The 24,547-nt window shown below is 43.8% G+C and overlaps 1 protein-coding gene and 1 long non-coding RNA gene across 8 annotated transcripts in view; one reads left to right on the plus strand and one right to left on the minus strand.

Annotated features, from left to right (window-relative positions):
* LOC102687194 (MOB kinase activator 2) overlaps positions 1-14,220 on the plus strand; it is an 88,329-nt gene extending 74,109 nt beyond the window's left edge. For all 7 annotated transcript variants that reach the window (XM_015338237.2, XM_015338236.2, XM_015338239.2 and 4 more), the window contains exons 2-5: positions 4,569-4,729; positions 5,944-6,037; positions 11,456-11,580; positions 12,410-14,220. In XM_015338237.2, the coding sequence (XP_015193723.1) occupies positions 4,569-4,729; positions 5,944-6,037; positions 11,456-11,580; positions 12,410-12,678 (649 nt within the window). In that variant the 3' untranslated portion in view covers positions 12,679-14,220. The remainder of the gene's footprint in view (positions 1-4,568; positions 4,730-5,943; positions 6,038-11,455; positions 11,581-12,409) is intronic.
* A 5,657-nt stretch (positions 14,221-19,877) lies between these two features.
* The window catches only part of LOC138224422 (uncharacterized), a 118,170-nt gene continuing 113,500 nt past the window's right edge, over positions 19,878-24,547 (minus strand). The window contains exon 6 of the long non-coding RNA XR_011182912.1: positions 19,878-21,765. This is a non-coding gene — a long non-coding RNA (uncharacterized lncRNA). The remainder of the gene's footprint in view (positions 21,766-24,547) is intronic.

The following is a 24,547-nucleotide window of genomic DNA, read 5'->3' on the forward strand; positions in this document are numbered from 1 at the left end:
AGCTCCAGAAAAGAATCCCGTGTTTACTGAATCAGTAAGACCAAAGAGTGTTTTATGTGAATAAGCAGGGAAGGAAAAGGCCCAGAACACAGCAGGGGAATTAATCTGTTTTGATAGAGGGTGTGGAAACAGAGGCCGGAAATCGGGGTTAACAAAGCACTATAAAAGTACTCCGAGAGGGGAAGTATCCTCAAACGGCCCCTGCAGTTGGGATGAGAAGGGGCTGTTCCAATTCAAAACAAAACTGGCAGCTGGACTCTGTGATCTTCATGTTGCTTTGTAACACAGCAGCAAAAGCAGTAAAGTTGAATCCAGTGTTCTGTATGGTGGCTGTTTTTTTTTTCATGCTGTTGTGTTGCCTTTCATTGGTGTTTTGGCCACAGTAGAAAGCAGGTTGTGATCTAGTTAACCATGTAGCACCTTTGCACAATTCAGTACATTGTTCTTTTAAACACTTAAGCACATAAAATGATAAAGTTGTACGGACACTTTTACAGGAATACCTGCAAGTTGGGTAAAGCCTAAAAAAACAAAAGTTAAATGTATCCCCTGATCAGGTACAATAGCTGTTAAATTAGATTGCTATGAATATAAACTAAATGCAAGGATTTTTATTCACTTACATCTCTCATAATAAAGAAAAGAGTTTATATTTTAGAAGTAGAAGTGGTTGTATTTAGTCAGAATTGATCTTGAGGGGAAAATGTGGTTGTCCTTAAAGCAAAGAGAAATGTTTAAGAAAAGCATTACCTGCTCACAACCTGTTGAACTGGTGGGACTAGTCAAAGGTAAAACCTGCAGAACCTTTTTTGTGTGGTAGCCAAAGAAATGTAGTCTTGGAACACCTGCTGCTAGTCTGCATAGTGCAGAAACCCTCCCTGAGTGGGTGCATTGTGGGAACAGTTAAGAGGGTTGAGCTCCTGTGCTCTTAATTACCCTTATGTCTACCTTGGATCTGAAGGGGAGAAGAAACATTTGCCTGGCTTTAGTTAACAGAAAGCAGCTCCTGTGCCGAGAGTCCTGCTCAGAAATGGCCAATGCAGCGTCAGCCACGCTTACATTTGGTGCTGTTGAGTTCCCAAGTGTTGAAGACTCTGTTCGAGTTGGGGCGATGACCTGTCCTCTGCCGATAGCAGCTGTTTGTTCTTGCTCCTCTGACGTGCTTCCGTGAGTTTGTTCCTCTAGCAGCTGTACACTCTGTTGTCTGTCTAGAGCCCTGATGCCTTTTTAGCTCACGCCTTTCAGTTGTATTTCAGTCAAAGGCCAGACCACCGTAGACAAGGCACTTTGGGAAGCCTCTGTGATCCATTGGGCATGCATCTCCAAGCCTTTATACACTTTGATGTGTAATATAGCGTGTTATTGCACAGTAATCTACAATATTACACATCAAATAGTACAAAGGGAATGTGAGCACAATCAGGGACCTTTGCACTGGGGTCTCTGTCCATTAATATTTTCCCAGAAAGCTGTGTGACATGGCTCCAGAGGAATCAAGACAGTTTCCACTCATGTGTCACGTTGGAAAATGTTAGCGTTCAGAGTATCCAGGGGGAAAGTTGGTGCCAGACGCTGTACCCACAGCTATTGGCTGCTGTTCGTGGAGCTTGATTGAACCAATATAATGTAAGAGGCAAGTAGGATCAAAGACTGGGGAAGAAATGATCCAGAGAAATGGAACATGTATGGTGGGTCAAACATTATTCAGAACTGTTCTCCCAGGAAACTGTGGTCTGGACACAGCCCTTGATGTGATTGAAAGCTGCCTTTGTTGTACAGTCTTGGCACTGTATCAAAGAGAGACTTGGTAAGGCCTTAGCCTGAAAAATGGAAAATGTTCTGGAACAGATGGTATACCATCAGAAGTCTCGGGGATGTGGGAAAACCATCCTACTTCAACATTTTTGAGCTTCTGTGTCTATAGTGGAGAGTATCGGATCCCAAATGATATGAGAGACTCTCTACCTCCACACACACCAGCCTGTGCACAAACACTGCACTACAGGACTAGCTTCTAAAACCCAGTGGAGTTCACTGCACACAGTAAAATGCTAATGCTCTTTGGATTTCCTATTAAAATTATGTGTCGAAAACAGAATAGCTTCTAAACTTGCAGTAGAAGATTATAGATTATTCCTTTATGAAGAGATTCACAGTCTGCATTAACCCTGCGGTACACAACAGCAGAAGTTCTTGGCGGTTGTCTTATTCTGACTGACAACTGCTTTCGGTCAAACTACAGAAGCACATTGTAATTGCTTTTCAATTATGTGCTTTGAAGAATGGACTGGTGAAATGCTTTGATTTATTGCCTACTGAGGAAACATCAAGCACTCAGAATGGGATTTTCTTCTCTTTCTTCTCCAATATCTGAAGTGATGTGTGTTGTACAGAGACCCCTGTCCAAGCCCTTGTTTCCATTGTTTCTCTAGTACTGTATATATTCATCTTAGGGTCCTGGGTGTGTGCCCAAACTGTCAGCAGCTGTTCAAATGTTAAGTCTTTAAAGGCTAATTCAGCCTTAACCAGGAGAGAACAAAGCAAGCAGGATTGTGGTCAGACAACATCAGTCATGAGCAAACGCGAGTACAGACAAGTTCTGCTAGTCCAGGAAGAGCTGGCAGACTGTTTACTGTAATTATCCTGTGACACAAGCTAGCGTTTAGATCTTTTAATAAAACTTCTTGTTTCAAATAGTAAATGATAAAAAAGGGTGATAAATCATATTTTTCAGCAAACCAGTAAAACATGCCTCCAGTGTAGCTCGGGGGCGGTAATGGATCTGGAAGTGTGTGCGCAGTGCTCTGGTTGGCTGCTGTGGAGGGTGGGGGCAGCGTGTCTGTCTGGAGAGGCTGGGCCCAGGCGGTGTGTACACAGCACAAGGGCCGGCTCTGTGTGGAAAGGGCAGGCTGTGGCTCGGCCCTGCCGCTGGAATAACACGAGCCAGCTGTTTAAAGGCCAGGGGCAGCCTCTCTGTCTGCCAGGCCCACAGACCCTGCTTTATACCGGCTGAGACTTTGCTGAGGCAGCAGAACGCTGCTTTGTTTTCGTTGGGCCCGAGATGTTGCCAAATCCCGGCCTGTCCAAACTACCGCGCGCATGAAGTGGTGGTTTGTCCCAACAGAGGGAGGCATTCATACCTGCTGGTGCACATGGTTATTCGTCAGCATTCGCTGCACCTCGGGAGACAGTGGTTCCTAAGACTCGGAGCGATGGCACCCAGCCTTTACAGAACCAACACGACCAGAGCTGACCTCGGGGCGCAGAGCAGGGGGCCCAGTCTTTTAAATCAGTGGAGGCCAGTGAGAGAGCATTACTGTGGAGTGTGCAGAAGCAGAAGTTGCTTTACTGGAATGTTTCCATTTTGTTCCTCCGACGTGCGTTGGAGCTGAGAACAAACTTAATCTTATCGAGTCCATGAAGGGTTTGATTGTGTGTCTGGGAGCTGGGCTGGCACAGACCCCAGCAGGTGTGTGGGGCACCGGGTCCAGGAGTGAGAACCCCTGGTCTGGGTGCTAAAAGTTGCCATGGGCATAAAAGCAGCAGCAGCAGCAGCAGTAGCATGTTGGTAAATGTGCTGCTAGAGGCAGCGCCAGGCTCAGCACACAGGCCCCTTCACGGCCACAGGCTTGCTCCGGAGTGGACACTGCTGCAGGGGAGGCACCTGATGTCCATGTGCAGGGCCAGCCGCAGCCCCTGAGTGACCACACAGGAACACGCAGGCTGCAGCTGACCAGCACCGAGCCTGCCTCCTGTGTTCAAGAACAGCAGGGACTGAACACTGGGACTCGGAGGGCTGTGGTGTGCTGGCCTCTTTATTTTTAAGAGTGGGATCTCATAGAAACCAATTCAGAGCTTTACTCTATAGTTTCCAGTGTCAGCAGGGCTCGGTGTTCTGTCTTCTAGGAGCTTCAAGTGATGGTCAGACTGCAGTGAAGCATCAAATGTTTGAGGCTTAAATGCGCTTGTCTGATGGCGTCACGTGACATCATGTCTTGGAGGTCCCCCAGCAACCATCGCTCATTCTAAAGAAATGAAACGGCTTGCTATTAGTCTGCAGTGCCATCCTTGGGGAGTTCATGAGTGGTCATCGAAATGCTTTTGCTTTCCGAGATGGCTGTTAGGTAGCACCTTCTCAGAGGTGAGGCGTCTTGGATTGAGGGCTTACAGTCACCCTGCTCTGAGAAGTGTGAACTCTTCTTTAGTTTTGAAATCTAGACTCAAGACATATCCGTTTACTCTGGCTCTTAATGAGAGCTGGCCTTTTTGACCTTTTCCATGTTTTCCATCACAAATACAGTGTATGTTTGTTTATTTTTTTCAGTTATATGGTATTTTGCTTGGATTTTTCTCTTTTCTGGGGGCGTTTTTGTTTTTACCCTGTGAAGTGCTGTATGGTTGTTGTTGGTTTGCGTTCTCCTGAAGTCCCATGGCAGAGGGGTCAACAGGCCTGAGGTTCTATTATAAGAGGTTGAAATGATATTGCAGCATGTCACCTGCAGGGATCCTCCACCTGCCTGGCAGTGCAGTAGGCTGTGCTGATGTTCGCTCTCCCTTGTTCTCTGCAGGAAGTCCAAGACGAAGCCCAATGGTAAGAAGCCGCCCACCGAGGAGAAGAAGCAGTACTTGGAAGTGGAGTATACAAAAGTCCGGGTCGTCGACTTCGACCTCAAGGAGCTGGTGGTGTTACCGCGAGAGATCGATCTCAACGAATGGCTAGCCAGCAACAGTAAGACCCTCGTACAACCGCTAGGTTTCCCAAACCAGAGCTCACACAATCTTTGTTTCTAGATCAATAAAAATATTGATAGTTGAATAGTTGAAGCATCATTTTGGCTACTGAATGTTGTAGGCAGCTTCAATCTTGGGATCTGAAATACTTTTCGAAATATGCAGCATAGCTTGTTATACAGGGATTCTGCTGGCAGCTCAGTTCACAAGAGGACCGGAGGCTTCAGTGTCTACAGGCCTGGGGTTGGGTCATAGAAAACAAGTCTCTCGTGGACAGAATGAAACAGCACCCAAGTCTAAACTGCTGGTGCGGAGCTTAGTGAGCTTGCTTGGAATTTAATTTCCCCACAGGGCAAGGCTTTGGAAATTAATACTGGTTTTCTGTTGCATCTTTCTTGAAAGTCTTTTAGCAGACATTGTCTAGTTAAAGACCATATGTGCCCTGTTTATTGAAACATGTTTATGTAAATATTTTGCCAGCTTAGTACAGCATTTAAAATCATGTTCCCTTTCTTTAAGTCATAGGCTTTAAATAAAGCCTGTCTGTTAATTATACATCTTTCTATTAGATGGACATTTTTAGGTGCAAAAGCTTAATTTGTAGCTAAGAATAAAGGAATTCAATTAGAATTCAGTCTACCAGAACCTCGATGTATGCAAGCTGTCATGATTTTGTAATACCTGTGCGAATGTTGTCTTGCTTCCTGTCTCTGTGCGGTTGATACTTCCACTGGCTTGTTAGTATCGTAACCCCCCGGCTAGGTGCCTCGCCTGTCGGGCTCCCTGTTTTGGATGCTCCTCCTTATTCTGTACCTCTTACTCTCCCCGTTTATCTCCACCATTGCTTCGGCTCGCTGTGCACTAGCCTGCACCCGGATTTTAGCGTCTGCCTAGAAATGTCTGGACTCTTCCCGAGTGCGGTGTGCTAACAGATTTTAGATCTAAAGTTCTGTGTAGTTCTGATAGAGGTTTTGCAGGCTGGGGCGTTGACACAAGTGCCTGTATGACCTGAGTCCATTTCCAGCTTATTCAGATACTCCCAGTCCTTTCAGCCAGTCCTTCTATGTGGCGTGCTGTGCTACTGCGTGCTGGGCGCTGTTCAGAAGGAAGCCAACCATGGCAAGCTTGGCTGGCATAGCTGGTGTGTTTTAAAAATGAGGAGCTTTGCACCGCTGTCATAATCGGCCTTTTCTGTCTTTTGTCTTTTTGCAGCAACAACCTTCTTCAATCTCATCAACCTCCAGTACAGCACAATCTCCGAGTTCTGCACCGGGGAGACCTGTCAGGCTATGACAGCCTGCAATACGTAAGTACACCTGTTTGTCCCGTGGGGAGTGGTGCATTTGGAGTGTTTTTTAGACATCTTAAGAGCCAAAGTAACAATCCTTCCATTCTTGCTTACTCTTTGATCCTCACAAATGGTCAACATGACGAAAGCAGAGAGAATTTGGCCTCTTTCGTATACAATGCGTGCCCTGTCTCAGCCTGCCAGATCTCCCAGGGTCAGAACTGGATGAGATTGGTTACCTCCAGTGTCCCATAACACTGCTACTCATATCCAGAAGACCAGGCTGTATCCAATTGTATTAAACAGAAAGAAGCTAATCATGTCTGCTTGACTTCTTCAGGCTTTTATCTTAGTATCGCTGAAGGGGGACAAGTTGAAACATTTCTTAAGAAACTATTTTCTTTTAGTGTTGTACAGATTTGAGGTTTGAGTGCATGAAGCTATGAGCAAGCTGTCAGTCACAGCCCAGGGACTTCACACTGAGAGGCACGATCAAACAGCTCCAGAGCCTGTTGTTACAATTAAAGACGCCAACTGTAAACCACAGCAGTGCTTTTTGTTGTAGTGCCAGATACATACTCCGCTTTGTTCAGCTGCCGAGGTCGGTGTAGCCAAAACGGTCTTAACAGCTACCTTTCAAGTTAACAATGTGCCCTCTCACAACCGTCTACTGGGCCTAGGACAGGTGTTTTAAGGAAATCCAGACAAGATTCTTTGCTTGTTGGCATCAAAGGGAAAAGAAAATCTTTCTAAATGATCAACTTCCTTTCTCTAAAGGGCCTCCACGTGGGTGTAACTTATTCCACACTGCCTTAGCCAGTAAAGAGACTTGAGTAGGGCGCGGGCCGAGCTCTCTGGTGCCCAGATGTTGCTGGTTCATGTCGCTGACTGTAACTGGGACTCCACAAGGCTTGGCAGTGATGTCACCGGTGAACAGCCACTCCTCCAGTCAGATCTAGCTCTCCTTATGGCACAGTGGAGCCCCACAGCAGAACCATTGATCTTTTGAAAGTGGGCTTGTTGGAAGAGCACGTCTGCTTCTCCTTAGTGTGATTACCAGGGGTGGGGAGGGCCATGCATGAAAGCCGTCTTTTGTTCCAGATCGGGTTGATATGTAATGGGAAAATAATTGACTTCAAATTTTTAAGCAAATGTTAAAAACGTATTCCATCGAGACTGACTTCTTCAATATCCACTCAACCATTTTACCAGTGTAAGGAGGAGGGATGTAGTGAATCAAGTGAATCCTTGATTTCTGAACACTGCTGTTGTAGACAGACCTCTCTAGTAGCAAATACTTTAAAATAAAGCACAGATTACAGATAACCTTTTTTTCCTTCATCGCTTAGTTGAAAATTAGATTGCGGGCTTGTTGCTTCCTGCATGGCATACTCACATAGTGATCTCTCTGCCATTCATAACATTTCAATTCAGTTCCTCGGCCACAGGCAGAGATGTATTTATAGACGGAAAGAGTCTTTTTGGAACTAAGTTAATCAAGTCAGGAAGGCCATATGAGAGTAGTTGTGAAAGCTATTTTTGTCTGATTTGTAGCTCAGTGTTAAAGACAGCTGTATAATATCCTCGGATCACTTGTTCACTAGCCACCACATTTCTTCTCAGTTTTAACCCTTTTTTTTACATTCTTAATGAGGTCATCCGCGTACATTTCCCGTCACAATTGTTTTCCAGAAGTTCCACTGACAGCCGCAGAAAAAAAAATATTTACTCGAACTATTTACATAGCTGGTTTGCCCTGTCAGAGTGGATAAACAGCCTGGTCTCTAAAAGCTCTCTTTTTTTTATCTAGCTCTCTTTAGTTTGTCAGTGGAGGGTGTCCTTGGAAAAAAAAACTGGATAGTCCACAAATTCAGCCCCCGCTTCCTGCACATCGTCTTCAGCAAACAAAACAAGCTGAGGAGTGCTGTGAGGCAGAGTGTTTTTCTAGAACACGTCTTGCTAGGTGTATAAGATTGCAGATTAAGTTGTTCCGAGGTGAGAATTTCCAAATTTTAACGAGCAGTGCGACATGCTGTAACTTTCCGCTCCCTATTGATTGCAGATGTCACCTTTTAAAGTATTTCCTTTTTATGCGTGAGAGAAAGTCCTGAACGATTTTTAGAAGATCTACATTTTGGTCTTCGGCTTTAAACTGGAGGTGATTAGATAATCATTTTATTATGCACTTAGTTTGTGTCCTGGTTTCTGTTTTCTTTTTTTAAAAAACATCTCTAAAGCAGTGTTCGGTCATTAAGAGCACACTAGGAGACGATCCCGAGAAGCCGAACACCGCATGAGCTGTGGCACATGACAGGCATGAAAGTGGAGGAGTCAACTGGTTTGCTCCCTCTCTTATGTACACCAGCATTATTTCCAGAAAGGGCTCCTAACGGGCATTTTCATGCAAACTTGTCTGGGAATGTGATCTGTCTGGGAATGCAGCGGCCACTATGTACAGTCCCCGTGGAAATATCCTTTCTTTCATGGCTGGGATTATCCGACGATCCGCCGAGATCCCTATCTCTTCCAGCAGGCTGCCATGCAGCCCCCCGTAACAAAGGCAGACCTTTGCAGTTTTGTGAAAAGGACATAAAAAGATGTAAGCCACCCTCATGTATGCCGTCTTTTATACAGAAGTGGTCTGTGCTTGTCGTGCATGCCGCGAGCTGGGAGAGGAATGCAGACCGCCTGGGTGGTGGTTCAGAAACCCCCAAATTAAAAGAGCTGCTGCTCTGGGTGTCTTATCTCCAGCCCGCACTCCACGAAAGCATGATCTGGCACATTAAGAGCGCACACAGAGTTTTGCTTGTTTCGGGGGAGTAAAAAAGCTCTTGCTGTATTGCAGAACAAACTGGTAACTTTTTGTATCATCCGTGTGGCCGCATTCCATAGCAAAACCTTTCCTCCTTCTCTGTCTTTCTTACAGATCCATGGGAACACCATGGCACGGGGCCCTTTTTTGTCCTGTTGAATCCCCCCCATTTAAAAGTGGTTCAAATCTGAAATTGAGTTATATTCTAGAAATCAGATAGATTGTGATGGACATGCTATGTGATCCGTTTTGCTCATTTGGTAATGACAGCTTATTGATCAAGAAACCTCAGTGGATAGTTTCTATATTGATTTCACCGAAGCAGCTTCCATATCAGATACCCTGAACAGAAACACTGAGACATCTAATGTTATCAGACACGCTGAACAGAAAGTGTGGTAGTGTTCTAATGAAGTTGCTTTATTTGATTAGTACCAGACCGGCGGTGATTCTGTTTAAACTTAGAAAATGATTCAATCGGAAGTGTAATGTGTACCACCAGCGTGGACTTGCATGGCCAAGGAGAGATGAGGTTTATGCATCTCATCCTATGAAATGGACAGCTTCTCCCATAGATCTAGGCAATTCTGCAGAAGGTAGTGCAAGTAGGAGCACCAGAGCAGAAGTTCTAACTATAACCGTTTCCGTATGTGAAGTATGGAGTTCTACACTACCACAGAGGTAATGAGCAATGTCTTCATCAAGTAATTGCAGGCATTCACTTTTAGCTGTGGCTTCCAGGACCTGCTCTGCTTGACTGCTCGTCAGCGGTGTTAGTGTGGAGAGCATGTTTGCCAATTCTGAACAATGGATTGGCTGCATTAGATCAGTCACTTCGCATACGTCTCTTGCAGCTCAGCACTGCTCCCCTGTGTTCCCTGCGTGTGTGCTGGGCTCAGATGAAAGGAGTCCAGATCCCACATGAAGTGGGGAGTCTGTTGTAAGCTTTACAGTAATGTATCGAAATCAGAAACGTTTTTTCCTACTGAAGATTTGTTCTTCAACATGCAGTTAATTACCCACCGTTTTATGTTTTACATTCCTTATTGGATAATTTAGACAATACACCATGAAGCAGAGATCATGTGGCTAGAACAGTGCCTGGTATTGAAACCATTGACTATGTAGGGGTGTTCCCACTGGGTGGCTGATAGATGGTAGGTGGCTTTTTTTAATGCTGGTGATCTTCGGTGCTGAAACCACAATCCCACATTTGTGTTGCCATAACTAAACTCCCTACACAAGAGCTCCTGGCTGGCGGCCTGGTACGGGCTGTGGACTCACTCTAGGGTGCTGTGCACATCAGACACTGCGACTCCACATGTGACCACAGTGTGATTAAATGAAAGTTCTGCAGCTCAACAGCTAGAAAAGCACATGACCCTCTCGGCATGCAGTTGGCTGTTAATGGAACAGATCTGTTCTAGCCGCCACTGGAGTCAGCCTGATCCAGTCAGTGTTCTGCCTATGAACAGAACCATTCTCCTGGCTGGGAAGCACAGGATCTTTGTAAATGTCATAATGGCTGGAAACAAGAGGAACCTGTACATAAGAGGACTCCATTTGGCCCATATAGACCATTTGGTGGCAAGTAGTTATTTGATTCAAGTGTCTTATCCAGATGTTTCTTGAAAGAAAACAGGGTTTAAAATCAGGCTGTTAAAGTCTTAATCTAACTGATGCATCTCTCATCAGTAGCATATTAATTAGTTGTAATAATGTATAAAATCAGACAGTGCATATAGTACAGCATTGGTACAGTTCTTTATCCAAATGCATACAATTCACATTGTCAGGGAGAATGTTTCTTTTATGCTTCCATCCATAGTTTTTATGATTCTTTGACAGTCCTAAATATCTCCCTGTAACAACGAGGTCTGTTCTTTAGGGTAGCATGTTCTGGCTTTGTCTGTACCGTCCATTTCTTTCAATAACATCCAGGGCTTTCGTTAAGGCAGCAGCTTCTCTGACCTTCACCAACAGAGCTCCCACTGCTCAGTGCCTGAGGCTTCTACTGGAAATCATGCAGGAAATTAGTCAGCCATCACCTAAACTTTTAAGTATGCAGTAAAACCAAATGCCTTGGGTACTGTAGTCATTCGGGAGGTCAGGTTCCACACAAGAACTGTGCTTATTGTGTGGAAGGGGAAACAGTATCTGATTCAAAAGGTTGATTTTCACACTTACAATAGTTCTATTGGCACGTATCTGAGAAGGTTAATGATCACCACGGAAAAAACTTCGGAAAGGGTAATTGGAATTTGTATCCGTCTAGATTGTCCGTCCGTTTGTAGTGTATGCGTCAACCTCGCCATTGTCGCATAAGGAAAGAAGAGTCAGCAATGCAGGTGGACATTTGTGTGCTTTGTGTGCAGGGACATTTTGGTTAAGAAGCGTAGGTCTGTGTGTACTTTCCTGTCTTGTAGCTTTTGCTTAATGAGAGGCAACAATGAGCAGGCATGTCACGAAACAGAAAAGGCCGAGGCTCCACGTGTACAGTTTGATACTCCACTGGCTGCGGTTTTGTCCGATAAACTCTTGTCACGGACATGAGCGCTTGATCAGGCTGGGCTGGCGGGACTCAGCAGTGAGAGCCTGGACTCACCCCTCCTCTGCCCCCACAGGCAATACTACTGGTATGACGAGCGGGGGAAGAAGACGAAGTGCACGGGCCCGCAGTACGTGGACTTTGTCATGAGTCTGGTCCAGAAGCTGGTGACGGACGAAGACATCTTCCCAACAAAGTACGGTGAGTGAGCGAGTTCCAGCAGGGGGACACAGCAGGTGTCGGGCGACGCCGTCAAGGAAATGAAACTCGCTTCAAGATTGATCAACACCAGCCTTAAACGCAAGTCAAAAGCTGTATTCAGTTGTATTGTTTTTTTGAATCGTTGTTTTGTTTTTGCCGGAGGACCTTAGGTAAGTTCCAGTCTTGCAGGACAAACAGGTTAATGTAGGTGACGGGACTGTTTCTGAATGAATGAGGAGGTAATGGTGACGACATTTTTATTTTCTGAATGCAACTGGAAAGTTGACCAAAATCATGACTAAATGGTGAGGGTGCCCCCTAATGTCTAAATGCAGAACTGCTTTGTTTCTGTGTTGAGTTTATGAATCAGATCATTTAGAAATAGACGTGTGAAATGTGAGATTCTTTCTTAGGTTCAACACTATCGTAGCTATACCTCTTTAAAACACTCACAATGAAAACAAATGAATTCTATATTTAATGTATTATTTGTTTTCTCATATACATCTTTGAAAATAGAATTAAGTTATTTTCAAGTGAATAAATCTAACCTGTTTTTTTGTTGTGAAAGTTAGGAGAAAGGAAGAGTCTAGCATATTCAGTTTATCCTTGATGAAAGTCCAGGAGTTGTCCGAAATGTGAAAAAGCTTCAATTTACCGGACAACGACAATGGAAATTTCTCATGTCCGATCCCAAAAGGACCTTCAATTGGAATTCTGCATACCTGTGCTTTGGATTTTCTCTTTGGATCTTGAATAGATACTGGTTCTGTATGATCTGCCGCCGTTTTAAAAGACGTCTTCTGTCTTCTTTACCTCCCCTTTGCAGGCAAGGAATTTCCCAACTCCTTCGAGTCTCTAGTAAAGAAGATCTGCAAGTACCTCTTCCACGTGCTGGCTCATATCTACTGGGCCCACTTTAAGGAGACTGTGGCGCTGGACCTGCAGGGACACTTGAACACTCTCTACACACATTTCGTCGTGTTTATAAGGGAATTCAACTTGGTGGACCCCAAGGAGACCTCCATCATGGACGACCTCACGGAGGTCCTCTGTACGCCAGTGGCCGCGGCACAGAATCACGTCAAGGAGAGATGAGCCCGCCTTCGCCGCCGCCGCCGCGCTGGTGGGGGGGACAACGGACCGCGAGGGCAGAGCGAGGAAGGGAAAGCAGCACACTAGAGCTTCGAAATCAAGAACATAGCGAAACCAACATAAAGACTGAGCGAGCAGCAGATCTCCACTCCTGCAGGAACTGGTGTGGGTTTCCCTGAGGCAGTCCTGCCTGCCTACTCTGCCCTGTAACTAGGAACGAACCACGTCTTTTGTTTTATTTGATCTTTTTTTTCCCCACGTTTTTATTGTTTTTTTCGGGAGTGTTTCCATTCCCTCCTTTTCATCCCTCTCTCCTCATACGCATATTAGGTTGGTGGTGTCACCACTTTTAATGTATTCTGTAACAATCTAAAAACAATAGTGGGGGGGGGGAAAAGAAGAGTGACTTTTTAATTATAATAGCTTTTTTTTGTGCATAATCCCAGTTCTGGGAGGGGGTGGGCGGGATGGTTACTGTCCTGTCTCCGGTGAGGCTCCTGTCCTCGTGTCATTTCTTTTTAATAAAGCAACCGCTAGTTAGAGGTCATCCCATGCAGAACCTGAGAGAGAGTAAGAGCCCGGCTAGCCAGAGGCATGACTTCGAAAGCCGTCAGTTTTACGCTATTGGCATTATGACTGTTGTAAAGTTGTGTAAAGACGCGACCTGGTCACCCCTGTGAAGGCAGATGGTTGAGCCGCTGTCTCAGTGTGGGAGGGTCAGTCCGCTGAAGGGCCAGTCCACTTGTTCAGGCGGTGGGGGTGGCCGGGGAGATGAGAATTCCATCAGGTCACCCAAGGGTGGGAGATTCGTGGGATGAGAAATCGCTTCGACTGCAGAAGGGAGCAGGGACAGAAAGAGTCGGGAGGCTCGCAGACGGGACTCTCCCTGCCAGGCTCGCTGTTGCATTGACGCCGCCTCGCCTGTGACTGGTGGCGGGAGCTCCTGTTGAGCGCGGAAGCACGCGCCGGACAAGGACATGGCTCTGTCTGCTCACTCGTGCGCCTTCTCCCCTGGTGCTGGGAGCCGCGCCGCCGGCACGCCTGCAGGGGGCAGGAGAGGGCAAAACAGCAAGAAAGGAGGGGGCTGGGAGGCCCACGAAATCATTAAGACGTGCAGTTTTGTTTCTCAACGACACTTCTCCCTCTGAAAGTCTCTTTCCTTTATCTTAAGGGGCTTTATTTTAAATCGGCTGCAAAAAAGGCACAGATGCTTGTATAATAATGAAAAGAATATATCAGTTTGATTATGGTATTTCAGATGAATACTTGACCAGTCAACAGCAAAAAGCGTGCGTGGGTTTTGCCGGTTTGTCCTGGTCAATGTTGAATTACTGTACTGAGAGGATATGAAAATGGGAGCTGTTGGGAATCGCCTCTGTTTCATGGAGGGTGAAATTATTATTTTTCCTATTTTTATTTTTTTGACATTTGCAGGGTTCTTCAGTTCTGGCTTTCATTTTTATGTATTTTAATTATTATATAAGTTAAAAGCAATTTAATATTTTACGCTCTGCGAATTATAACCTAATAAAAGACAAAAATATAGCCTCCTGTCTCTGTTTCAGTCTCTTTCTGGCTCTTTCTGAACTGGGATTAGAAAAGTCATTTATGGGTTTTTTTTTGTCAGCTACCCAAACTTTAAAAAGTTTGGTTTCATAGAGGAAATATATTTTAAAATGTCACACTCACTGCCATATGATAAAGCTGTTTTCAGGTGTTTATTTTTTGTTTAGAACTTATTTTGACTATTTCTATGTGTTTTGGGATGTAACTTTGAATAAAGCAGAGTCACACACTTCTGTTTGTTGTACATTTCATCAGAGCTGGAACACCTAGATTATTGATCAGTCAAGATCCAATATTTAATGTGCTGTGGCACAAGTTCAGCATATAGAGTTATGCATTTTCAAAGTTTTGAAAACGTCTGTAGTCAACTGTTGTTCTTCTGGCTGGATCACCTTCGGTGGTTTGTGTTCTGGGTTAGAGTACGTGGGTTTGGAATGCAAAATCGGCCACTTTTTCAACAGGCCAGAGAACTGCGGCCAGGTAAGGTGATACCAAGTAACTTTGTCACATGATCTTCATGCCATTCTGGGAGTCTGATTGACTGGGATTCCTAGTATGCTGACTGTAGAGAAGCATCAATACACTGATCAGAAAGGGGTCAAGGGATGGTTTGATCAAGACGGATAACACCATGTTTCTCCAGAGAAAAAACAGCAGTATTGGACAGTTTTGAAGATATGAATAGCCGATGTTTTCCAGAGATATTCAAAAGCTCTTTCTAGAAACCCGTTTAGCAGAGAATGGCTATTTCAACTGCTGGTGAGAGGTGGGTTTTGTCATTGTAATAAAAAACACAGAGCCACACCAAAAGGATCTATCTGCTCTTTAATTCATTTTGTGATGGAGTGGATTACTAAGATTAAAACAAAAGATTTTGAAAGAAAATGTATCACCTCCAAACTTGTCAAATAAAACTAAGTCACAAAAGGTTTGCCCATTCAAACAGGTATTATGTTAAGAGGATATGGCTGTAGGTCAGTATGGTTTTCAAGCAGCTGTGAGCTTTCAGTATGATAATGAGAGCAGGATAATGAGCAGCAGACGCACCAGTACCAGTGCTTAATACCCATACACTTCGCCTGTCCAGGACAACTCTCTCAGGATGCTGTCTAACCCCTGTTGTTTACTTGCATGTGTTGAAATAATTCGGTGCAGTCTTCACCTTTTTCTTCTGCCTTTGGTCCTAATTCTTGCCAAAGTCTTCAAGCCCTTAAAAGCCGGACACTGCCTTGCAAAATTATGTGCAAACCACACTAGACAAGGGGTGGTGTTCAGAACTGTGATGGTCATTCCACATAGCCACTACAGCGAAACAGTCCTTTCTTTTAGTTTTTTTTCTACATGGTGCTGAAATGAAAAAAGCAAACATTTCAACTGAAGTTTGTTTCCAATCTTTCTAAAACTAGGAAAGGAATGTAGAAAATTCAAATGTGACCTTTTCAGGATGAATTGTTTATGAAGTAGAGTTCTACATGACCCAATTCCTCAGTCTGCTCTTGACCAGCATCCTGATCCTCCTGCCGGAGGCTTTGGAAGATGACGTTTTGTATTCGTGATCTGCAAAACCGCACAGTAAATGCTTGTGTTACACAGCGCACAGGAAAGGTCGGTGTCGTGTTTATTGCAATGAAGAGCTTGATTGCTCAGAGAGTTGCAGGCTGTATGAATTATGTGTGCTGGGGCTCCGGGCCCTCTAGGAAAAGGCCGTAAAAGTTTTCCGCTCCCTGCAAAACCCAAGGCACCGAACCAAGCAGTTGAGTCTGCCGTGTGTGTTTCTACCACTCGAGGGCTTTGATGCTGCAACGTAGTTCATGATCTCTTCTACACGTTTGTTTAATCGTCTAAGATCTCTCCCTCAATTTAGGCCACAGAATTTTCTTAAACATCTTATCCATGGCAGAGAGTGAACATAAGCCCACTGAGTCTCCGAAGGTTGGAGTCACTCCTTCAGTGTGACACAGGTAGGACTCTTAGCAGTTCATTACGGGAATATAGTGTTTTCTGGAAGCCGGGAAAGTTTAGAAGCCACTGTGCCTGGTAGGAGAAACTCAAGATATCCACTTTATGTACTTGTGGTCAGGGATTATAGCAGTAAGTAACCAGAGGTTTTTGTATGTAAACAATTGAAGACGTCCTGACTCTCAGTGGTCATTAAAGATCCCGGGCATTTCTTGATAAGAGTGGGCTTTTTTTTTTTGGACCCTCAATCTGTATATACCCATGCACATTTTGCACATATTTTATTGTTTTTACAGTGACTATGAGCATATTTTGCACACGCCTATGTATTTTTTCCATTCTTTTATATTTATTTTGTATGCTACATATTTTAATTTTTCGTCTATTTTGATCTCTTTTTTTTTTTTTGCTCGTCTTGGACTGGACTGCTGTAACACATCAATTTCCCTTCGGGATCAATAAAGTCTTATCTATCAAATGACTATTGAAGACCGACACTAGAGGTCACTCTTCACCCCATCTACACAAAGTCAACCTGGTAAACCAAATTGCTAGTGTGGGAATTCCTCAAGCCCAACACTAGAGGTCACTGTTGACTCGGCATAAACACACACAGCCAGGGGAACGTCACTGGTCCCATGCTGACTGACCTTCTTGTTCAGATCTATTGGAATGTGCCCGAGAAAAAGAATTGTTGACCTGAACAGACACAAGCAAATTATGGCTTTTCATTGCCCAGTGAGAGCCTTTTACATCATTGTTTGTCCATGGCCTGGCACCCTGAGTCTGGTTTAGTGTTGTGAGAGTCTGAGAGAGCCGCAGTAACCCCGATTCTCCTTGTTTAGATTCTTTGCGGCAATGAGAAGCAGCACCTGTGGAGTTCTAACATAGCATCGATCCACACACCCCTTCGTCTCTGCTTCATCACTACAACTTCGACGAGATCAAGAAGCTCAGCAGAGCTCACAGAGGTAAGTGCGAGATTCCTCTGTATGTCCTTGTCCATTACAAAGCGCTGGGAGGATAAAGAGGATTAAGTGGAGAAGTTTCCCTTGTTGTTGTTGTTGTTGTTGTTGTTAAAATACTACTGACCATGGCGTGAATTCCGTGCCGTTCTCTCTCTTTCTGCACTTGCACATGGAAACCAAGACTGTTAGTGGATTAATTGTAAATCATAAAACGCATCAGTCTTAGAAATTGGTGCTACTGTTGTTACACACAGAATTGTGGGGGAGTATGAAACAGCCACTGACACCAAATTGTATGGCGGGCTCTTACTCCTTACCCTAATCTTTAAAAAGCTTTGCTAAAACAATGAATACATTCTGATATGCCTTACACGATCAACAGACCAAGGATTTGTCTATTAAAATAAGATACTTTTTTAAAAATCCTTGACTGTTCCAGGGCATCTACTTATCAACTGTGGTATCTTGTACTACCCTCACTAATTAATTTAAGCCGTCATCAAATACCTGCCTCTCCCTCATATCCACTGGCTTCCTTACTCCCTTCAATTCTATGTGCTTTATTAAATGACCGATGGGTACAATCAGTGTTGCAAAAGCAAATAAAAATAAAAAAATTAACATGAGACAAAACAAAAAATAAACGTAAAATAAAATCTACAGACATATTACAGACATTTGCAACACAGACATATCATAAAATATTTACATATACATATACTCTCTTACTCTTCTTAAAAGTTCTGAATGCACCTGCAACGTTTTTGTAAACTAAATAGTAAACTCCACAAAACATCACAGCGTTGAATATCTTTGTAAAACTTTGTGTGGCTTTTAATGTGCTTACTAGGATAGTCGGACTGTTGTGAGTTTTGTTTCAGAGTTTCGTGTGGGGTCAGGCAAAAAAGTTTCAGAACATTTTACTCTTAGTTTCAGCCACTAGGTGGAGCCCTCTCCCTGTATTTGATCACTTATCCTTACTGAATTACATTTGCATCCCAAATACTAGAGGGTGAAATCATGATAATAATCCTTACACTTACACTGTACACAGTGCATACTGGACACTCCACTTAAAGTGTTTTACAGGTAATAGGGACTCCCCTCCACCACCAGTGTGCAGCCCCACCTGGATGATGTGATGGCAGCCAGAGTGTGCCAGTCCTCTCACCTCACATCAACTCTCAGTGGGGAGGAGAACACAGGCTGTCTGTAGCCATACAAAATTTAGTAGAACTACTGATATTTGCAGTCTTTGTACAGATTCACAGACAGTATATTTTTTTGACTGCACTTTAGAGAAGTTCACTGCAACGAAGCATGTCTGCACACATCCTCAGGGGCTTCATTTATTCATTTTCCCTTGTGCAGTTAGGTTGGATCATGCACTTTTTGTTTACAACAGTATAATCATTCTTTTCACTGATTTATGGATTACCATTAGATTGGTTTTGCTCATCAACCACCCTGTATGCGCTATGTTGTTTGAGTAACACCAAAAAAGCAGTAAAATAAGGAAGCTATTTTGCATTTTAATAATTAGCCATACAATTTGTTTTGAAATAGCCATTACTATTCAATTATATAAAAATGCATTGTGAATGTGCCCTAAACCAAATGCTTGTTTGGTCTTTCTCAAGACATGGAAACTGCAAAATCCCTGACTGACGAGGTTCATGTTTTTAATAAAACTAAGTCTTTGAGCCATGCGAACATAACTTTACTGAATCCCTGGTTGTTAATTATGACCAATCCCACAATCACTTAATTAGAATTCAGGAGCAATTAATGGTGGGATGATCCCTAAGCCCCCAGACCTGTATTTTGCATTGCACTGCAATAGTGTAGTAGTTAGCGGATCTGTCTCTCCCTGCCTAAATGAAAATGAGTCATGGCTCCCAGCTCGGCACCCCTTCTTCAATAGTGTTGGCTTCAGATTTATTATCCACGCGGCTCCGATATTAAGCCACTGATAACATCTTCACAAGGAGCTTACTCAGGGCTTGTCAGCCTCAGCAGTCAAATGTAAATGGTGTAACATAGACGTGGGAGAGTATTATTACATCACAAAATATTCATTAAAAGCAAATGTGTTTCCTCACTGCCTGTAATTTAGAATCCTTTATCCAGACGACCTGAGGACCTGACATCTGCTTGGAAAGAAAAGCTTATCTCTTTGAAAGCGAACGGAACTATGATTGCTCAGATAATGCTCAGCCTGCAATGCCAGGGAGCTGAATCTTTGTATTTTAGCCAGGATATGAGAGTGGTGGTATAGGGGACTATATGCTATGTATAGCACAGAGTTGCAGTGCATCTTAAACCTTTCCCTTATTAATTGGTTCTTCAAATACCAAGGTTAAGGCAGCAATTGTCTCTTCTATGATGTTGATACTGTAGCATTGTGGCATAATGGTTAAGGTACTTGCCTCTTTCCTCAGAGGATATGGGTTCAATTCCAGCCTTCATTTCTCCTGTTGAATCTTTCAGCAGGGTTCTTTGACTTGTTTCTAACTGTCTAAAATGCTCTCTGCAATGCTTGGGACTGTCATTGTAGATGAGGTTTGACTTACCTGGCTAAGCAGAAAATTGTGTTTTCAAACAACTAGGCATTTGGTTCTCAAATTATCTGCAATAATTTCTTGTTAAAGTTGATTATTTTGCCATGTGAAAAGTGGAATATACAAATTCCTCACATACTCTCTGGTCTAAGACAAAGTATTTATTTTCCCAAAAATGCATTTAGCATTAAGATAAAGCTAACATTTAGATATCTTAGACACGATTAGGATACGACCTATACATTCTAAGATGATCAACAACATACTCAAAGCCTCCACTAGTTTTTCTAGAATTCCAACAACTGACTGATTAATACAGGTGGGTAGAAACCAAGTTTTTCATTTGGTAATCTTTATTTCACTTTGATCAGAATCTATTAAAATGTGATTACAGTAAGTCTTGGTGAACTACACATGAGCAGGTGATGTGAAATGTAGTAGCTCATCCATCACATTTACCAATCAAATCTAATTAGCTCATTGTTGGGTGTTTTTTATTTGCCATTTGCTCCTCTCTGCACTTAATTTACTGTTATCTTAAAACAAAATGGCTATAATTTCAGTAGAAGATAGCCACAGAATTGTGCTTCTGCATAAAAGAAAAACATTCAGTGAGAAGAGCAGAAGAAAGCACGGAGTCTAGCAGTGTACTTCAGGTCGATTAATCAGCTGTGAATTATGTCTTCACAGGGCCTTGTGTGATATATGAACATAAGTTACCAAACACTGCAGTGCTTGGGACTGCTCTTTTTAGAGCTTGACATTGATCTCAGAGGTACTACCCAATTCAGATCTACAGAACATTAAATTATATCACAGCCCTCTTTTTTTCTGGGCAAATGAGAGTTTTATACCACCTATTACGACGGGCAAATTCTGAAGAACAAATCAAAAAGTGTCTCGTCGATTGAACTGTTCAGCCAGCATGCTAACACACACGTTGGGAAGAATCTGGGCTTGCTCTGCCCCTCTGGTGAGCTGGAGATAGGGCTGCCATTTCAGATGTAAATCGTGTCCCCGGAGGCAGCGCCATTGTGAGCTGTTTAGTGAACTTTGCGAAGCTTCTTATCAGATAATGTCCAGGGCTGAAAATCAGAATGTGTCACTCAGCACTGGGGGCTTGTGGGAAGGTGGGGGTGAGCAGCTGCCCCTGTCACGCGTGGGGGGCCGTATTGTTACCGCGCAGTGGTCGGACACGCAGAACAGACAGCTCAGGCGCTGCCCGCTGTCACAGCCCTGGGTGAAGCGCTCACAACTGAGAAACATGTCAGCAAGAATTAAGTTTCCACTATTATTATTGTTATTATTATCATTATCATTATTATTAAGGAGCTTTTGTCAATGACCAATCTTACTCACAATGCAAGACACATTTAGTCTGAAGATAACATTTCAGGAGAAAAGAGCAGATCAAAAAAGTCGCGAACTCTAATCTAAGCCGCATCTAATCTTGGCTCTAAAATACTTTAAGCAAGAAAAAAATAACGAGGACAAAAAATGAAGGTCTTTTTTTTTTGGGACGTTTTTTTCCCCTCCATGAATTATGGAAAATGAAAGTGTCAGAAATCTTATCTTAATCACGCTGGGTTTTAGCTGTATTTGTACCGCTTTGTGATGTAAAATGGATATTGTTTTTCCTTTCATCGCAAGAAAGGCTGGAGCCAGAGCTAGTGTGAAGACTCGCAGATTAAGTCAAAGATAGATGTCAATCTTTTCTGCCTGTGCTAGTGTCTGTCCTTCCCCTGCTATTGTCCGGCCGTGTTTACCCGGAGAGGACACCATCTGCTGAGCGTCGAGCCGTCAGCCTGACGAGCTCCACTCACTGGCTTGGTGATGGTGGAGGCTCTGAGCCGGGGCTGCTGCTGAGGAATGGCTGGACACCTGTCAGCTGAGAGCCGAAGGAATGCGCTGCTGTCTCTGTGTCCCAGCGGGAGGGGCCCACCTCCAGCCTGCACTGAGGAATCCTCTGGCCAGGCCGGCACACTTCCCTCTGCAGGGTCCCTGCGTTCCCACAGACCCTCTTGCAACGGCAGCTCCTAAACCAATTGACACCCGTTACCTTTCATATTCGGAAAACCTACGTGCCAATCTTCTTCCCATCAGAACACCTCATTGTCCCGATGGGCCTGGTGTGTCACAGCCGCCCTGCATCGTACCATCTTTAAGAGGAAAAGACAGAGACAACTGCTAGTTCATTAAAGACAGGCCCAGACTCTGATTTCTCTGCGGTGTGGCCTCGATTGTTTAGCATGTTAAAGTTTTTATGACCATTGTGTTGTTTTCTTTACTTTTTATACTGTCAATTACACAGAATTTAGGAAAATGCAGCTCACCATATACAACATAAAATATTATTTCAGACAGTGAATAACGTATTCCGAACCGTAGTCCAGAGATATCGGCGTCACCGCTGCAGGAAAGGTCAATGAACATTAGAATGCCTCGTGGTAAATAAAATACAGGGCTAGTCAGTGAAAAGTATCTGTTGTTTTTTTTCAAATTAAATATCATAAAAATGCCTCCCAGTGATAGCGATGTAGGAAGCAGGTGTTTGACTCACTGTAAGTGGGTTTTCATCCCCTAAACCTTGTATTTGTTACTCACACATGTTTTGTAGACAAAAACTGTTTTTATATGACTCACCCTTTATATTTTTTTGGAAGCAGTTCAAATGCAGACTGTTGTTCTTTCATGATTGTGCACCTTTACGCAGTGTAGTATTTCTTTTTTCTTTTGTTAAATTTTGGTTAAAAAATTGGAGGGCAGATACTGTAGGTATTGGACAGTTTTTTGAAACCAGGATAGATCCACAGGTTTCTTTGATAGATACCTCCTGGAGCACGTTTCTGAGGTTCAGATGAGGTGCAGAGTTGTGTAGATCATGTGGAAGGAAGTGTTTTTTGTACTGCAAACCCCCTGTGTTTTTGTTATGCACAATCCCAATGGAAGCAGGTGTGGAGAAGGTGGACCCACTGAAAACACTCCTCTTTTCCTTCTCTTGATGTGAAGAAGTGTTACAGATACTTCTGATGGGTTCTGCATGTTAAGACAGGGGATCCAAGTTGTAATAAGTTCGTCATAAGCCATGGTACTTAAACATCAGCTTCCCTCCTCTATGAATACTGGTATCACAAACATAGCATTAAGCTAAAGCAAGAGCTACATGTTTGTATGTGGTGAGAGGAAGAGGAGGAGGAAGACATGCACAGAAAGTCAGGACCTCGGTTCTACTTCTCACGCAAACGACGGGGCCAATGTCCCAGTATAGTGTCCCCATCACTATACTGGGACATTAGGACCAACTCAGACCACAGGGTGAGCGCCCCCTACTGGCCCCACTCCTCTTCATTAACACCTCTTCCAGCAGCAACCACGTTTTTCCCAGGAGGTCTCCCATCCAGGTACTGACCAGGCTCATACCTGCTCAGCTTAATCGCACTTTCTTTAGTGAAGGAAGTTCTTATAAACTAAAAAGATTATACTGTGCATGTTTAGTTTAAAATATTTTCCTCCATAAGGATTGATGGGTCTTGAATTTGATATTTGACTGCTTTGAAAGCCTCAAATCCTGCCTTTGCTCCTTGAATTCATTGGAAGCTCTCTTCTTCCACCCTGATGCCTGAAACGTACAACAGGGTAACTGTCGCACCCCAGGGTAGGGCAGGACAACAATGGGTCATGCAGATTTGATTGACCTTTGTGAATGAGAAGATTGACACCTGCTCTTTACAATAACAAAAAGTGATTTGTGTCCGTTGATTTTAATAAATTTTCATTATAAAAGAAAAAAAGGAGTCCTATATTCCAAGAACATGCTGCATAGGCTGGAAAAGCTCTATGAAGACATAAATTACTTCTTTAAAAATAACTCATTCTACTTCTGATCTGCTATTCCCTATTCCCTGTGGAAAACTGTTACAGAACATATGAAAAGAAGAGAAATCAACATATTTACTGATTAAAACATTTATACCATATGCCAAAATAGGCAGTGTTATCTTACGTAAGCCAGCCAATTTACAATACAAATTGTCAGTGTACTTCAGCAGCTCATGTTGGATCAATCTCTTTATCCGTTAGGCAGTGCAGGGCGGCTGTGACACACCAGGCCAGTCGGGACAATGAGGTGTTCTGATGGGAAGAAGATTGGCATGTAGTTTTTCCGAATATGAAAGGTAACGGATGTCAATTGGATTAGGAGCTGCCGTTGCAAGAGGGTCTGTGAGAACGCAGGGACCCTGCAGAGGGAAGTGTGCCGGCCTGGCCAGAGGATTCCTCAGTGCAGGCTGGAGGTGGGCCCCTCCCGCTGGGACACAGAGACAGCAGCGCATTCCTTCGGCTCTCGCCTGACAGCAGCACCCCGACAGGTACCCTGCAGTGTGTCTCTCTCTCTCTTGCACGGTGGCAGCCCCAGCTCGGAGGCTCATCCCAGCCAGGAAAATCCCAGCCGCTGCTCATTCAGCGGAGCTCGTCAGGCTGACAGCTCGACACTCAGCAGATGGTGTCCTCTCCGGGTAAACACAGGCCGGACAATAGGAGGGGAGGCACTGTTTATAGCCTTGTCACTGAATCCCTTCAGATACAAGGGAAACCAGGGTGTCTGTGATGCCTCTGCCAGGCCAGTGATGAATGAAAAGGGTTCTGTCTTTATTAAGGAAATGTTTCATCACAGCCTGCTGAGCTATGTACAGTAGCAGAGGAATGCAAAGATATTCACAGAAACATGGGTGCTACAATGGGAAATGTGTATAATGAAAGACTGATAGAAATTATTTAAAGGTCTGCTGAGCACTATGCAATAAAACGTTAGATATTAAC

Source organism: Lepisosteus oculatus, chromosome 21, assembly GCF_040954835.1.
Source record: "Lepisosteus oculatus isolate fLepOcu1 chromosome 21, fLepOcu1.hap2, whole genome shotgun sequence".
Lineage (NCBI taxonomy): Eukaryota > Metazoa > Chordata > Actinopteri > Semionotiformes > Lepisosteidae > Lepisosteus > Lepisosteus oculatus.